The sequence below is a fragment of the Labrus bergylta genome, chromosome 5 (assembly GCF_963930695.1).
Source record: "Labrus bergylta chromosome 5, fLabBer1.1, whole genome shotgun sequence".
Lineage (NCBI taxonomy): Eukaryota > Metazoa > Chordata > Actinopteri > Labriformes > Labridae > Labrus > Labrus bergylta.
In genome coordinates this window covers 32375560-32392244 of record NC_089199.1, presented here as the reverse complement: position 1 = coordinate 32392244, position 16685 = coordinate 32375560, and the positions used below count along the sequence as shown (strand labels likewise).

At 45.4% G+C, this 16685-nt stretch overlaps 1 protein-coding gene across 1 annotated transcript in view; it reads right to left on the bottom strand.

Moving 5' to 3' along the window:
- Positions 1-360: 360 nt before the first annotated feature.
- LOC109977864 (dedicator of cytokinesis protein 3) overlaps positions 361-16685 on the bottom strand; it is a 165987-nt gene continuing 149662 nt past the window's right edge. The window contains exons 36-53 of the mRNA XM_065955375.1: positions 16078-16171; positions 15845-15993; positions 14756-14842; positions 14502-14606; positions 14165-14306; positions 13885-14051; positions 13039-13125; positions 11520-11699; positions 11206-11289; positions 10168-10284; positions 9625-9734; positions 8231-8375; positions 7863-7944; positions 7655-7773; positions 7433-7520; positions 6877-6996; positions 5704-5789; positions 361-4312 (exon numbers count right to left, since the gene is read on the bottom strand). Coding sequence (XP_065811447.1) covers positions 3623-4312; positions 5704-5789; positions 6877-6996; positions 7433-7520; positions 7655-7773; positions 7863-7944; positions 8231-8375; positions 9625-9734; positions 10168-10284; positions 11206-11289; positions 11520-11699; positions 13039-13125; positions 13885-14051; positions 14165-14306; positions 14502-14606; positions 14756-14842; positions 15845-15993; positions 16078-16171 — 2652 coding nt within the window. The 3' untranslated portion in view covers positions 361-3622. The remainder of the gene's footprint in view (positions 4313-5703; positions 5790-6876; positions 6997-7432; positions 7521-7654; positions 7774-7862; positions 7945-8230; positions 8376-9624; positions 9735-10167; positions 10285-11205; positions 11290-11519; positions 11700-13038; positions 13126-13884; positions 14052-14164; positions 14307-14501; positions 14607-14755; positions 14843-15844; positions 15994-16077; positions 16172-16685) is intronic.

The following is a 16685-nucleotide window of genomic DNA, read 5'->3' as shown; positions in this document are numbered from 1 at the left end:
CGCTAAAATGCTAACTTACTTCCTGGTTTAAGAACTCGTTCCTGTGGCGCCCTATACAGACGCAATCTTAACGACCCTGACCTGCTCGGAGATCGTCAGGGACGCCCTGATTTATATCAAACGTCAAGTGTTGGGTTTTTAGAATTTAAAATCTTGAAGATTATGTCATGAAAGGGTGGAGGAAGTATACAAATAAGATGTAAAATCAAATAAATTAAATGTATATTCATATATACACATACATACAGATATATATGTATGTATGTATGTATGTATGTATATATGTATACATAATACATATATATACATACTTGATTTGAACAATTATAAACACTTGTAAAAAGAAACCTGAATCCGATCTGAGTCAATAAAACATTATTTAATGTTTGTCATTAATCATGAATCCACGACACAGCAGTTTGTTTAGTGAGTAGGAAATAAAACGTGAGTATTTACATCTACCGTCATACACGTCACAGTTTATACTCATGCTAACACAATAAAGACTTTTATGTACAAGAAATACTCAGAAGCATCATCATACAAAGAAATGCCTCCTCAGTAAATCACCTCCTGGATCATTGATGCAAAATACACAAAGTAATTGTAAACTCCCGTCAGATGCCCTGATTTAATCCGAGTGATGAGACAAAAGGAAAGAGCTTCGTTTGTTTAGGTTTTAAAAACATGAGAAAGAACAAGGCAAGACGATCACAATCTACATGTTTACAAGGTTTCGCCTTTATGAACGGTATAAATACACTCTGTCAGAAGTCCCCTCTGCACTGAATATCCCCCCAACATTATCCCTCTTTTTAGCGTCACAGCATTTACAACAACAGAAATATAAGAAGTACAAAGTGAGTTCAGTGGTTTTAGTTTCACGACGTGCTCACTGCTAATCTATCTGGTGATTCTCTTTGTGTAAATTATCTGTAAACAAACTACAGCTGCAGTCGGCACCTTAAATCATCCTCCCCCTCCTCTTTATTCAGTTCTGCACTAAAATGTCTGCTCATGAGACGCTTTTCTTTTGTAACTTTTACAAGAATATAAGAAGAACAAAACGTCAGCTCGTGAAGAAAAAGCAAATAATTTAATCTGAATGTTGAATTATTAAAGGTCACATATCCTCCTCCTCCTCTTCAGTGTAAATAAGTCTCAGAGCTCCTCAAAACATGTGTGTGAAGTTTCTTGTTCTAAATCCACTCTGATCCTGTATTTGATCATGTCTATAAACCCCTCTATTTCAGCCCTGCTCAGAACAGGCTGTTTCTGTGTCTGTACCTTTAAATATGTAAATGAGCATCATTGGTGGGTTTGTAGACAGACTAGAGACACATGTTAGAGTTAGAGGAACATGGAGAAGTGGATTTAATATAATTTGAGACCTTCAAAGTAAATCTTCTATTTCCAGGAACAGAGGTTCAGATATCTGATTTTCTGTTAACACAGGCTCCAGTTTATGATTTCATTACTGAGTAATTATCTGATTTGAAAATTACCTGAAAAAAAAGTGAATGAGGTCCAAAACGGTTTTCTTAAAACCCAGATGAATATCTTATATTGGGAAGATCTTCAAGTTGATTTGTCCTGTGTGTATTTTAGAGGCCAGGAGATGTATTTTCTGCCAAACGACTTCTCTTCTGAGTTGTTTTCTGCCTGTGGGAGACTTTCACTGACATTACTTACATTTCTAAATTCATTATGTTTTTTTTTATCCTCCACTGGAGAGACAGGAGAGAGGGAAGATTCAGACCTCTGGGAGAGAGAAAGAGAAAATGGGGAATGACATGTGGGAAAGCAGCCACAGGTTGGACCTGGGCCGCTTGCCCTGAGCACATGGGGCGTGCAAACCAACCACCCTGCCTCTAGCGCCCCTACGTAAATTGGGCACAGATTGTAAACTGTGGGAAGGGTTTCGCAGTCGTTCTTTTTTGGCAGCTGTGAATAAACAGCCTTAACCATAACACAGTGTGGTAGATAGGACGCTAAGCTAAGTGAGCTAACAGCTGTCAGGAGAGAGAGAGAGAGAGAGAGAGAGGAGGTGGAGTATGGGATGACAGAACATAATCAAAGCAGCTGGTTAATAAAAAAGTGTTACATTTTCAAAGCAGACTAAATGAACCCTTCAGAGTTCTTTGACATCAGGACGTCAGAGAGAACGTTTATCTTCCTGTCAGAGTCCAGTGAGAACTTCAAACACGTCTCCAGTGCTTTAACTAGTTTCTGTGGAAAAAGTCTCTTTTAACCACTGAACATGCATACAAAACGGCTTCCTCATTAAGAAATGTACAGTTTATTACTTTCATAAAAAATGGCAAAAGGTGTATATATATATCTATATATAGATATATAGATATATATATATATCTCATAGTTTATATTCTCTATAAAGGTGGTCTATCTGTTTCCCCTCCTGGACTGACACTTTTCAGGAGCTGCGGCGTCAAAAACCTGCGAGCGTTTGAGTGTGAGTCATGAAGCCAGGCCCGCTTCTACGAGGTGCAAAACGATGCACTGCACCCTCAATTCAAATTTCTGCATCCTCGACTGAATGGATGCAAAAAAAAAAGTTACTATCTTTTTTTTTTTTAAATACGTAATAATGTCTTTCAAATGACAACAGTGACTCACATCATGTTTACTGAATCCATGATGTGATGCTCATGTGACCTGTCCCTTCACGGTGGATCACATGACCCAGAACACCTACACTACTTTTCATCGTGTTGCCGATCGGCCTGCAGCGAGCAGCTACAAGCCGATCAGGAAGTCTTCCTCTTGCATATTTCTACATGTTTTAACATTTCTCCTTCAGGATTAAATAGAACATATTTATATATTTTAAACACATTTTTGATTTCTTGTTTGTAAATGTAAATACTCTGTCTGTCTCTTTCTGTTCTTGTTATCAGTGGAATAACAGGATGGGGATGTAGAGCTTCTTTGCGTCCGTCCATTGGTCGCTGTGCGAGATTAAAACTGACTTAAGTCTTCGCTCTAACGTCTTTATCGTTGTGTAAATATTGTGCAACCGCAGCAAAAACATCTAAAAACCTCCGCTCTGTGAAAGTTCTGCATCGTTTAAAAAAATATGTGAACGTTTTATTTGTTATGCTTCTTTTTCGTTTTGGTGCTTTGTTACGTTGTTAAAGTGCAGCTTGTCATGAGGAATAAATGATTCATGATTTCTTTTTAAACTGAAAGTTTGATCGATGTGATGAAAGAAAATAACTAAGACGTCGAATCATCGATGGAGAGCTGTGCATGAGGTGTGACACAATGAGGGATATGTAATGGTGGATATTATATCATGAGGGATTCAGTGATTAATGATTCTTTGATTTAACAAACAGAGCTGGACGAGCTCGTTACAGGAAGCAGTGACATGAGGAAGATCGTGTTTTAACGATGAAGACGACAGAGCTGATGTGCTGAAGACGGGCGGAAAGAAACAAAAGAGGATTTGACTTTTACCCTCATCGGACCTGAACACCTGAGAGGATCCTACTCTCCTTTTATCAGTTTTTTTCTGGTGTTCACATCTTTCTCTCTTCTGTAAAAAGTTTCTTTCGGTTTATTTCACTTCTCAGAGTTTCTTAAATCCCCGGCAGACGTCTCACTCCTCGCTGATGCCGTGCTCCCACGCCACCTTCGCCTGCTCCTCCTTGGTCGCAGCGATGATGGGCTGCGAGATCTTGCGCGGCATTGGTCGGGGAGCAGGAGGAGGCGTGGCGGACTGGGTGTTGAGGAGGTCTTCTTCAGGGATGCAGCCCTCTCTGAGGTAGGGTTTGGGGGGCAGGGCCGGGGGGGGCTCGTGGAGGTGGTAGAGAGGCGGGTGGTGGGGGAGGTAGTGAGGGTGGAAGTGGTGGTGGTAGAAGTGGTGGTGTTGGGGGTGCTGCGGCCCGTCCTGCTGTTGTTGTGGAGCTCCGCTGGAGGCCGGACTCGGAGCCTGGGGCTGGATTTGACCGCCTGCCTGAGCCGGGGTGACTCCTCCCGGGGCGGAGTGGCTGCGGCAGGGTGGAGGTTTGACTCCGTCCAGGACTTCAGGCTCAGAGACGCTGTACCTGACGGGCTGGTAAGGCGAGTCCAGGTCCTCCTGGTCGGTGGTCCAGGCCTGGCTGCTGGGGACGGACTCCAGGGTGTCTGTGCGACTGGCAGGGGGGTCGGAGGAGGAGGCGGGGCCGCCGAAGTTGCTCTCGCTGAGGGAGGAGACTCCAGAGCTGGCGCTGCCCGACAGGGTGGAGTTACTGCCATCCAGGATGGACTGAGGACTGGTGGGCGAGGCAGGTATAGGGTGCAGGGGGGACTGGAGACAGAGGGGGGGGGGGGGGTTAGAAAGATTTATATAAATATATCACAGCTGAACTCTCGTGAACATGAAGCATCTGTTAAACACAAACAATATTTATATTCATCAACATGTGGCGTTAACCTTTCCTTACTCTGATGAGCAGATTCATTTCCTGTTAGCGAGCCGAGTGATGTCATCTGTATCAATCCAACGTCACGCTCTTTCATCTTTTATCTATTTTATCATTCTTTTTCCTAATCAGTCCCTGAAATCACAACTTCATGTCCGTAATAAGCAGACTATAAGAATCTAAACTTTCTTTTTGACTGTCTTAATAAGTTGTGTTTGCATGTCATCAATGTTTTATAGCGAGAGTCTGTAAATAAACATGGAGGTCTGACTTCAGTCAACCTAACGACCGGCTGAGAGCTGAGGCGGGTCTTAAGCCTTCTGACAAACTGCTACAACGCGGCTGCTTGCAGTCAGATTGGTCACGCCAATTATTTTGCATAAATCACATACTTCATCAAATCTAAACTTTTCACCTTTCAAGGCTGTAAACAAATTTATTTATGCTGTCAAAATGGACATTTTAATATAGGTGTGTATGTGACTTCCTGTGCTTCTGCAGCCAGCCTCTAGTGGACACTTGAGGAACTGCAGTTTGCAGGTCCGCATCAGCTTTATTTTTTTGGTTGTAGCAGACGTTTCTTTTAAATACTCTTATTTTGAAGTCTTGCCGTCTCCATTTTCATTTTTTTGGAGCCAGAATGTAAAAAAATCTGGACGATAGCAAACAAGAATTTATGAAAAAAAAAATGAGACACCAGATTGGTAAACTTGTAGTTTAACATGCTTACTTTAAAAAAGAGCCGTGTGCTACAGTGAGGAGTGTAGACAGACAGATGCACAGACAGACACACAGACAGACACACAGACAGACACACAGACAGACACACAGACACACACACAGACAGACAGACAGACACACAGACACACAGACAGACAGACACACAGACAGACACACAGACAGACAGGCGGACAGACACACAGACAGACACACAGACACACAGACAGACAGACACACAGACAGACACACAGACAGACACACAGACAGACACACAGACACACAGACAGACAGACACACAGACAGACACACAGACAGACAGGCGGACAGACACACAGACAGACACACAGACACACAGACACACAGACAGACACACAGACACACAGACACACAGACAGACACACAGACAGACACACAGACAGACACACAGACAGACACACAGACAGACACACAGACAGACAGACAGGCGGACAGCGTACTATCATCAGTCAGAGTGAGGTGAAGAGGAGGAAGAGGAGGAGGAGGAGGAGAAGGAGGAGGAAGAGGAGGAGGAGGGTACCTTTCTTAAGGAGCGCGCAGGGAGAGCTGGAGGGAGGTCGCTGACCTGGTGGTGGAAAGCATCAAAGTGCATCGACAGGTGTTGCCCTACAGGGGGAGACACAGCAGGACTGACTGAGAGAGATGCACACACACACACACACACACACACCTCTAACTGTATAACAAGATGGACAACATCACAGCTCCCCACAAGTGAAGCCAAAACATTTGGAGTTGTCCCCTGCTGACTGGCTGCAACATTTGTCATAAGCTCCGCCTCCTCCATGTTAACAGATGGGACATTGATCAAACTATAAAATCAAAATACACGTTAAATACATTTTTCTCAAACGTGGTTTCTGTCCTTAAGAAGAGGAACAACGTTAAGATCGATAGTTCTCATGATAAATGAGGCTCCTGCAGCGCTGTGTGTGATTTTTAGAGTAGAGGAAACGTAACGAACACAAACACTGGAGTCATTGAACTCTCCTTAAGTGTGAGTCCACATGAATCTGTTCTGCTGAGCGATGTTTGATGTTTTAACTGTAAGATAAACAGGTGAAGAAGGTATGAGACATCTCGCTGTAGCTCCTTACAACCGCACAGACTCTGAATCCAAATGTTAATAAGTTAGCAGCCATAACAGGGCGTATTTGGCTTCACTGAAGAGGAGGTGGAGATGTGTTGTGCATCTTTATATACAGTCAAGGATGCACTCACACACACACCTCATAGAAGAAGAGGAGGAGAGAGAGGGAAGTAGAGGGGAGGTGGAGGAGAGAGGGGAGGTGGAGGAGTGTGTGTGCAGGCCTGGACGTGATCTTTTCAAAAGCTGCTAAATTCATTCACATTTAAGTTTTAAGTCGGATTTGAAATCGAACAAAGCGGAACAGGAACATTACTCAACATCATACCTACAAAACACAGCAATATACACACACACACACACACACACACACACACACACACACACACACACAAATCGAGTTGTGTGTTCACAAGAAGAGAAATATGAACGCCTCCCTCTTGGTAATCACATCATAGTGAGTTATATTCCCGCATTAGGCTATTTACACATAAACACAAGGCACACAAAAACTACACACATGCAGTCATGTTCAAACTGACACACAAACACACACACACACACACACACACACACACACACACATAGTAAACGGTGTTGTCATACCGTGAGGCAGGTTGCGTGGGGGGACAGGAGGCGCCATGACACTGCCAACATGGGCGGAGAGGAAGGGGAGGGCTTCTCTGGTACCGCTGTCCAAACTCCAACTACTGGGAGTGGTGAGGACTGAAGGAGAGAAGGAGAGGAGAGAAGAGAGGAGGGGACGAGGAGAGGGGCGGAGAGAGGAGAGGAGAGGAGGGAAGGAGAGGAGAGGAGAGGAGAGGGGACGAGGAGAGGGGCGGAGAGAGGAGAGGAGAGGAGGGAAGGAGAGGAGAGGAGAGGGGCGGAGAGAGGAGTGGAGAGGAGAGGAGAGGAGGGAAGGAGAGGAGAGGAGAGGAGAGGAGAGGGGCGGAGAGAGGAGAGGAGAGGAGAGGAGAGGAGAGGAGAGGAGAGGAGAGGAGAGGAGAGGAGAGGAGGGAAGGAGAGGAGAGGAGAGGAGAGGAGAGAGGCGGGGAGGGGAGAGGAGAGAGGAGAAAGCAGAAGCAAGCAGTAGAGAAGATAAATGGAGAGTATTTTTAACTATATCATTGTCTGTCTGGTCAGTGTTGGAGAGCTGTCTCACCTTTCTCAGCCACAGACAGGTTGGGGTCACTGCAGGGTTTACACGGACCGATCACCTGATGGAACAGCGCTCGCTGCAGGTTTGTTGGCTGAGGAGAAAAACAGATCCAAACGTGGAGACTCATTATGATGCATCTGTTTCTGCATGCTGCTCAAACAGCATCATGTGGATTCTATGAATCACATTTGAATTCTGGAGACATGTTCAGTCATCTCTTCTTACCTGTCCGTTCTCGGTGAGGTTGGAGTACATGGCACTGCTCGGTCTGTCTCTGTGAGGCGGCAGCAGCATCAGCATCTCTCGGTTGTGTCTGTATTTATCCGGCAGAGACGGAGAGCCGACTGCAGACACACACAGTGTGGATGTCATCTCAGTCACCTCATGATTGAATCATTTACCAGCTGAAACGTACTCAGTCTGGGCTGCTTACCTCGGATGGTGGAGGGGGCGGAGTTTATCATCTGAGAGGGAGCAGAGTGGGTGGAGCTAAGGCTGGAGGAGGAGGGGCTCGCCTGCAGGAGGAAAGTTGTTACGCTGAGTAAATAAAAACTGAAATATTTTATATCACAGCAACATGAGGGTGTTAGAGTTTGATAAAGTATCAAAGTGATATCAACACCCGGAGTTATCTCACCTAACCCTCGACATGTTTTGTATTTTAAAGAGTGTAATTATAAAACTCCACAATCTCTAAATGTGAAATAAAACCTCCGTACATGGGGTGTGCGAAATAACCGCTAGACCAAAAAAAAGGTCATTTTGTAGTTCTTTAATTGACCCTGATAGAGACCGACTGACCTGCATGCGGTAGAAGTCCTCGGGGTTCTCCACCACCATCCCGTCAGCCAGGATCAGAAGACTTCCTACGTTTCCTGTCTCACTGGAGTTATGAGAGGAGAGAGAGGAGGAGGAGTTGCGTACCGGAGTCAAAACAGCAATGGGACTGGAAGGAGGGAATCGAGGAATGGTGGTGGTAGAATAAGAGAAAGGGAGAGAGGTAGAGGTGGGGTAGAGAGCGAAGAGAAGGGAGGGAGGGAAGAGGAGAGAGAGGGTGAAAGCAAAGGGAGGAGGAGGAGGAGGAGGAGGGCGTGCAAAGTACAACCAAAGAAAGAAAACGGCAAGCAACAACCAAAACATGCATGACAGAAATGATTGAGAGTGATGCAGGATCCACGATCGTGCAAAAGACAGAGAGAGAGGAAGAGAGAGAGGAAGAAAAATGGTGGAACTTCAGAAAGTGAGATGATTATAGTTGGCTGCTGAAGATACTCAGGTGAAGTGAGGAAGTCAGAGATCATTAATGAGAGGTGAGATCAGTGCTCTGCGAGGTGAGGACAGGTGAAGAGCCTCCCCAATGAAACACAGGATGTTGACTTTAAAAGGTCTATGTCATAAAAATGAAATAAGCAGTCAGCAGTCGTGACTCAGGTTGGATCTCTTAACCTGTGGGCGTGTTGTCGGTTTGTTTTGAAACTGCAGCGTGTTAAAAAAGTCTAAAAAGTCTAAAAAACTTGGATACGACTTTATGCTGCGAGGGAGAGTGAGGGCCACGTTAAAGAAAAAAAAAACAGAGATCTAGAAACACATCTTTTTAAAATGACATATTCAGTCTGATAATCCGTTCTCAAAAATCCCCTTCAAATTCAAATGTGTCTTTTTCATATTCATTTCATCAATGTCTTGTTACTTTGTTGTTTTTATTTCTGCTTTGTAAGGTGACCATGAGTGCTGAAAAAGGAGCCTTAAAAATAAAATGTATTATTATTATTATTATGTCAGACGCAAAGGAGAAGAAGCAACATGTTGGCATGTCTTTAACTTCGCTGACCTGAAGATCACGAGTGAGGTTTAACAAAGATGAGTCATAAATTGTCTGTAACTTGATTGTAGTCAGGAAAAAAGTCTCAGCCGGGACAATTCTGCTACAAACAAAAAGTGTTGATTTTATTGAGAGTGAGCTGCAGAATAAGGAAGAGGACGGTTTTGTAAGAAGGGTTTCAGATAGGAAGAGGTGTGTGCTGCGGTTGCTGCAGAGTTTCTCAAGTTTGTCTTTTTATCAAAGAAGAAGTGAATCAAAGTTTCTTGAGGTTTTAAGTGGAATGCAAACAGGATATGATATGACTGACTGTGTGGCTCTGTGGGTCTAAAAACAGAACATTTCATACTGAGAAGGAGAGGAGTGTGTTGCAGACCTGTGGCGGTGCAGCAGTTTGAAGCTCTCGGGGCTCATGGGGCTGTGGGAGGCCAGGATCCCTCTGGGTGTGTTTGCTCCTGACCCGGCTTTGTCCAGACCAGGCAGACCCTGTAAGGCCACATAGAAGCACTGCTCTGAATATTCACACTGCCCTACCATGACTGCACGAGTCATGTGTGTTTGAAGCTAGTTTTCAGAATGAACAGACACGTGTGTGATCATGAGTATAGTTAAAAAAAAAAGACTTAAAGCTGCTTTATGATTGGTCAGTTTTTGTCTGCCCAAAGAGGTGAAATGATCAAAGTTGAAGAAGTTCAGATTCCTCAGTGACACACTTTGTTCCTCTTTGAAGCTGTTCACTATCTGGAGATCCTCCAGGAGCGTGAACAACAGAAGGAATCCTCTCTAAGACTCAATGTTACTTTATCTTTAAATAATCAGGAAGAGCTTTTATTTCTGAACCTGTGCGTGTGTTTCTCACTATGTTTCCTTTTTAAAAGCTTTGACCAACATAAAGAGAAATAGGTTTTCCTGCACTCACATGGCACAGGCTGCTCCTCATCATCTGGAACTGATCGATCAGCTTCTTGTGCAGGGGACGCATTTCAGGGTGCACCAGCTTCTCGTGCACGGCCAGGCCGACTCCCAGGACGTGAACCTGACGGAGACAACACATCATTCAACAGTTGGCCAGTTTACGATGTGAAACCTTTGATCAATAGATATAAAAACTGAGTCTTTGAAAAACTATCTGTGCCTCTGAGAGCAGCTTAAACAAGAAGTTTAGTAAAGACAGTGAAGGTCAATTTTAAACGTCTTGTGTTTGAAAGATGCTGCATACATCCGACGTGATCATTCAGAGGAGATCAATAAGACACTCTGACTCCTAGTGTTTAAAATGTGTACTGCAGTCTAAATTCTAAACATCATAGAGATCTGTCTCCCCCCTCCTCTCTAGAGTGGATGCTCACTCAGGTCACCATGTGGTGGACTCTGAAGCTTCAGTGTTTATCCAGCTCTGCATGGGTCTGTAAACCTTTCTGTGTTCTAACCTCTCTCCATTTTTCAAAAGCATCTCCAATATTGATCCTAGTTTGAGCACGTTTCTGCTCGTGGAGCTTATTAGAAACATGCAGAGGCTTTTTAGGTCGGGTACAATCACTTCTATCTGAACCACTTCTCTTGACCGCTTCCATCACTGCAACACCTGTTGACCTGATAACTGCTCTCATATCTGACAAACCGAGGGGCGTCCAAAACGGCCGTGGGGGGGGGGGGTCTTAAAAGCGCCTACCTTCTCTGGTCCAAACAAATCCAGAGCATTCAGGAGCAGAATCTAAAGTTAGAAGGAGGACATACTGGCTGCTGCATTGTTGTCAGAGAAGCCAGCACTTCAACATAACATGTTTCCTTAATGATCAGAGAGTAAGATACCTTTATCATCTCACTCTCTACACATCTCACTGATTGGACCTTTAACTTTGCAGTGTCAGTTACCTTTTATCTATCCTCTACACTGTGTGGTTCATGAGGACTTCCTGTTTGTGAACAAAAGCCTGTGAAGAGCAGATCGTCTCACCTGCTCCTGCATCAGGTCTTTGAGCTGTGTGATCTTCTCTGTGTCTTCAGGATGGGTGGTGATGTACTCCTTATCAAAGAAAGCCTAGAGAAAGAAAGACTCATTATCATCAGATGATCCAATAAATAAACATGCGTCCAAACGTCCTGTGAGTCCTCTCTGTCTTATCGAGAGAAATGTCTGAGCTGCCAGAGGAGGAATAAAAGTACAGCCTCTGCTCACCCATTCACCCCGACTGATGAGTGCATCAGGTACCGTCATGCTAAACCACAGCAGGTACACATGTGGTGGACTAAACTAACTTCTTGTCCTACCTCTTGGTATCTGGCGATGCCTCCGTTGACGGCGGCGTCGATGACTCCGTTGAGCGTCATGCTGAGCAGGTTGATGTTTCCGTGCAGCTGCTTGTGTTGGTACTGACTGATCAGAGTGCGCAGCTCCTGGTTCTTATTCTCCACCACAGAGATGGCGTTCTCTAACGGACTCACCTCCAGCTAGGTGAAAAAAAACGACGGGGTCAAAGTGAGAGAGTGAATCATCTGAGCACGGTCACATAAAAACAACATAATAAATATTTATTCTTCACTGATATACATATCGATCCATCTTCTCGTCTTTAACCTGTAAAATCCACCTGAGGCCTCTTTGATACGCCGACACGGGAGGGAAGTGTTCTTCCGGTTGAATTTGCACAGGAGCAACACGAGGGAGACTGTGTGGTAATCAGGGCGCTGCTTTTTCTTTTTAAAGGTATTTTTGTGTCTTTATTAGATCGGACAGCTGAACAGAGACAGGAAATGTTGGGAGGAGAGAGTTTAGAGACGACATGCAGCAAAGGGCCGAGGTCAGATTCAAACCAACCCCCGCTGGCACGAGGACTATAGACTCTGTATGGGGCTAACGACACAACTGCTCGGCTATCTGGCGCCCCCTGGGTGTTGTATTTTTTTAAGGCCGGTGCTGAGCAGTGTTGGGACTAACATGTTTCTGTAACGTCATGAATATTTACGGTAACAAGTAACAAATTAGTTAATTTCCAGATTCATCAACGCCGTTTCAATTACGTTACTTAAGGCTACGTGAAACAGCCGCCAACAGCGGCAGATTAAGGTTTGTTAACATGTACTCTGTGGGCGAGGATACGCTAACGTCAGCACGGTAACTTCCTGTGAGAAAGAAGGTTAGTGAACAAACACAGGTGATCATTCAGCCGCGAGCTTTCTTTTATTTTTTTTTCAAGATTTATTTTTGTGCCTTTAATTGAATGATAGGACAGAGGATAGAGTTGTAAATCAGGGCAAGAGAGAGAGAGAGAGAGAGAGAGGGGATTGACATGTGGGAAAAGGAGCCACAGGTCGGATTTGAACCTGGGCCGACCGCATTGAGGACCACAGCCTCCATATATGGGACGCGCGCACTAATCACTGCGCCACCAGCGCCCCTGCTGTGAGCTTTCTAGTCTCTTACAAACTAAACACTTTTTTTTTTTTTAAGATTTATTTTTGGGCTTTTAATGCAGAGAGAGGACAGTGGATAGAGTTGGAAACCAGGGAGAGAGAGGACAGTGGATAGAGTTGGAAACCAGAGAGAGAGAGGACAGTGGATAGAGTTGGAAACCAGAGAGAGAGAGAGGACAGTGGATAGAGTCTGAAACCAGAGAGAGAGAGGACAGTGGATAGAGTCAGAAACCAGAGAGAGAGAGGACAGTGGATAGAGTCTGAAACCAGAGAGAGAGAGGACAGTGGATAGAGTTGGAAACCAGAGAGAGAGAGAGGACAGTGGATAGAGTTGGAAACCAGAGAGAGAGAGAGGACAGTGGATAGAGTCACTCACCAGTTCCCTCTTCTCCACCTCAAACCAGCGTGAGATACCAGGCAGAGGGTGAGTGAGGATCAGAGTCGTCCTCTCGATCCAGAGACTCTGAAACACACAAAACAACAACAAACAGTCACGGGGTGATGTGAGGTGAAAACAAGGTGACACCGGGTCACTGCAGGTCACACCGGGTCACTGCAGGTCACACCGGGTCACTGCAGGTCACACCGGGTCACTGCAGGTCACACCGGGTCACTGCAGGTCACACCGGGTCATCACTGCAGGTCACACCGGGTCACTGCAGGTCACACCGGGTCATCACTGCAGGTCACACCGGGTCACTGCAGGTCACACCGGGTCACTGCAGGTCACACCGGGTCACTGCAGGTCACACCGGGTCACTGCAGGTCACACCGGGTCATCACTGCAGGTCACACCGGGTCACTGCAGGTCACACCGGGTCATCACTGCAGGTCACACCGGGTCACTGCAGGTCACACCGGGTCACTGCAGGTCACACCGGGTCATCACTGCAGGTCACACCGGGTCACTGCAGGTCACATGAGGTGACATGAGGGGACACGAGGGGACATGAGGTGACACGAGGGGACACGAGGGGACACGAGGGGACATGAGGTGACACGAGGTGACACGAGGTGACACGAGGGGACACGAGGGGACATGAGGTGACATGAGGTGACAAATTGAAACCAGGTAACACTGGGTGACAAGGTGTGATTCAAGGTGACACCAGGTGACTCTAGGGGAGTCCAGGTGAAATGAGGTGAAACAAGGTGACACCAGGTAAAAAGGGGGTGAAAGAAGGTGACAACTTGAAACCAGGGGACATGAGGGGACAGTCACCTTGAACTCATTGTCTCTGTCTTTGGGTCCTTTGTGGAAGGGTCGGTCGTAACGGAAACGACGGACGTTGTTGACCCTGTAGAAGCTCTTGATGCGATCGGGGACCCGGTCCATCTGGAGGACGGTGACGCTCTCCGGTACAGGTGTGACGGCGTAGATCTGCAGGTCTGATCCGAGGAGGAGGAGGAGGGTCAAAGATAAAACTGAACATGTTGACAGATATGCAGACGACAGCAGAGTATTCTAATTTAAACACATCGTGTGGACTCGTGAAGGATACACTGTGCGTCACACTGAAGGATGGCTTCATCCGGCTGATTGGGGTGCTGCATGGCTATGGCCTGAGGGAATTCTCCCAGCATCCTTTGCTGGAAGGCCTCTAGCCTCTCGTAGTCATGGCCGCGACAGACAAACTCTTTGTTCTGGTGAGAGAAATCAAATCAAAGCAAACGGATCAGATGAAACGTAAAGCCTACAGATAGTTAACGTGCCTTTGATTGAAGCATTGTTCCAGTTTTAGAGGCTTTATCTTCTTAAAAACGAACAAATCACTTATGAGGAAGCGCAGAAGAGACACTAACTTCTAAAAAAATCTTATAGATGGAAGTCAGACTCACTCTGAGGAAGAAGGGGAACTTTCTGCCGTAGAAACCGACCCGGAAGAACTCGGGCTCCAGGCGCTGCTGCTCCATGATGTTATCATAATACGCAGCCTCCATTTTCTGCAAATGCACACACACACACACACACACACACACACACACACACACACACACACAGCTGTCAGACAGGAAACAGAGAAGTGTGTCTGTGTTGTTGTTTTTGTGGTTTCTGAGTCAGTGTGAGTTCAGTGTGTGATGATTCAGCTCACCCTGATCCAGCTCAGACTCTGGTAGTCGTACAGAGACTCATACTGGAAGGCCAACTCCCTGCAGAGAGGGATACCAAACTCCCAACACTGGAGGACACACACACACACACACACACACACACACACACACACACACACACACACACACACACACACACACACACACACACACACACACACACACACGTGTGTGAGACGGAAGGGGGGGAGAGAGAGAGAGACCTTTTTAGACTTCTTTGAGTGAAAATGACGCCACTAGGCCGATCAAAACAATGGCTACTCTCCCTGATGTTTATTTGTTCGTTCCGTTAACCTTGTGGCGTGATCAGGCGAAGTATTTGACTACTCAGGACAATACTCAGGACCTTGACCCCTTTTCTGGGTCATTCCAAAGCAGAAGGAGAAAATGGAAGTCATCGCCTTCTGCTTTGGAATGACCCAGAAAAGGGTCAAAGGTCAAGTCAGAGGTCAGGATTAATACATAGAACAAATAACCTCAAGGTCATATATTCAGTCAAATCCACTTCACCATGTTCCTCTCACTCTAACATGTGTCTCTAGTCTGTCTACAAACCCCCCAATGATGCCTGCTCCACTTTTCAGAAAATGTGTGCTCAAACAGGCCGTTTGGAGATTTCCCCTTCATGACATCACAAAGGGCAGTAGCCCCTCCACCAGGTGGGTGACACTCCCACAGCTAGGTGTTTGTTCTGCCCTCTGAGTCTGCCTTCTCACCGTAAACAATAGGACATGGAAACAGCCTGTTCTGAGCAGGGCTGAAATAGAGGGGTTTATAGACATGATCAAATACAGGATCAGAGTGGATTTAGAACAAGAAACTTCACACACATGTTGAAGAGGAGCTCTGAGAATTATTAATTATTGTTTAAAATGAGTTAGGAATGTGACCTTTAATATAAAGCTAAGAAATGGCCACATAACCAATGATCTGCCTGCAACTTATTGGGCTGGACAACAAGAACACTTTAAAGTCATTTTTTTAGTTGTGCACTCCAGGAAGTTTCTGCCTTCTTCCTTTGCAGGGCAGCATTTGAAACGTGGGGATTTGTGTGTACATCCTCTGCTCACCTTCCCCTTGTTGAAGTAGTGGATGACTTTACGGCAGAGCCCCTCCTTACGGTGCCACTCGGTCTGAGCGGGATAATGCAGGAAGTCTTTGAGGGGCCGCTCGTCCCAGTGCAGCAGCTCCCAGTACAGCAGCAGAGTGAACGCAGCCTCTGTGAGGGGAGGCCAAAGACAGAGATTAAAACAAGTCATCAAACACACTTCACTCCATGTATATCTCTCTGTTTGTGCTGTACCTGTGAAGTTCTCAGCCTGCAGGTGCATGTCACACAGTTTGTGGATGTAACGGATGTACATCTCCTCCTTGTTGATCTCTGACTTGTAGAAATTCTGAGTAGATAAAAAACAAACAAACACATGCACACACACAATGTTCACATGGTGAGCGCCGGATTGTTTGAGTAAACTGAAAATCAGTACAGGTTGAGAAGAGAGAAAAGAATCTCCTGAAAAAAGTTTCTGCAAATGTAGGCATCAGGATGAGTAAAAAATGAAGGATTGAATGCAGCTAGCATGAACAACAAAGTCCAAAGGAATTGAATTAACCGCTCTTAATCAAGGCTGATATCCCGATCAGCAATTGAATTTACCTGTGTGCTAAAATATTCCCATAAGGCCCATCTAGAGACCGTTACAAATTAGTGCAGGCTGTAAATTTCCCCTAAAAAAAATCCCCCAATGGGGATCAATAAAGTTTATCTTTATCTGTAAATTCTGTTTTGTGTGTCAACGGTTTATCTGCTCCATACTTGTCCCGATACAAATAACATGAAATAAAGAATAAGTCTCCAGTTTTTTGCACATGCACACAAAAATGCATCGCTGTGTTTCCAGACTGAAAGTC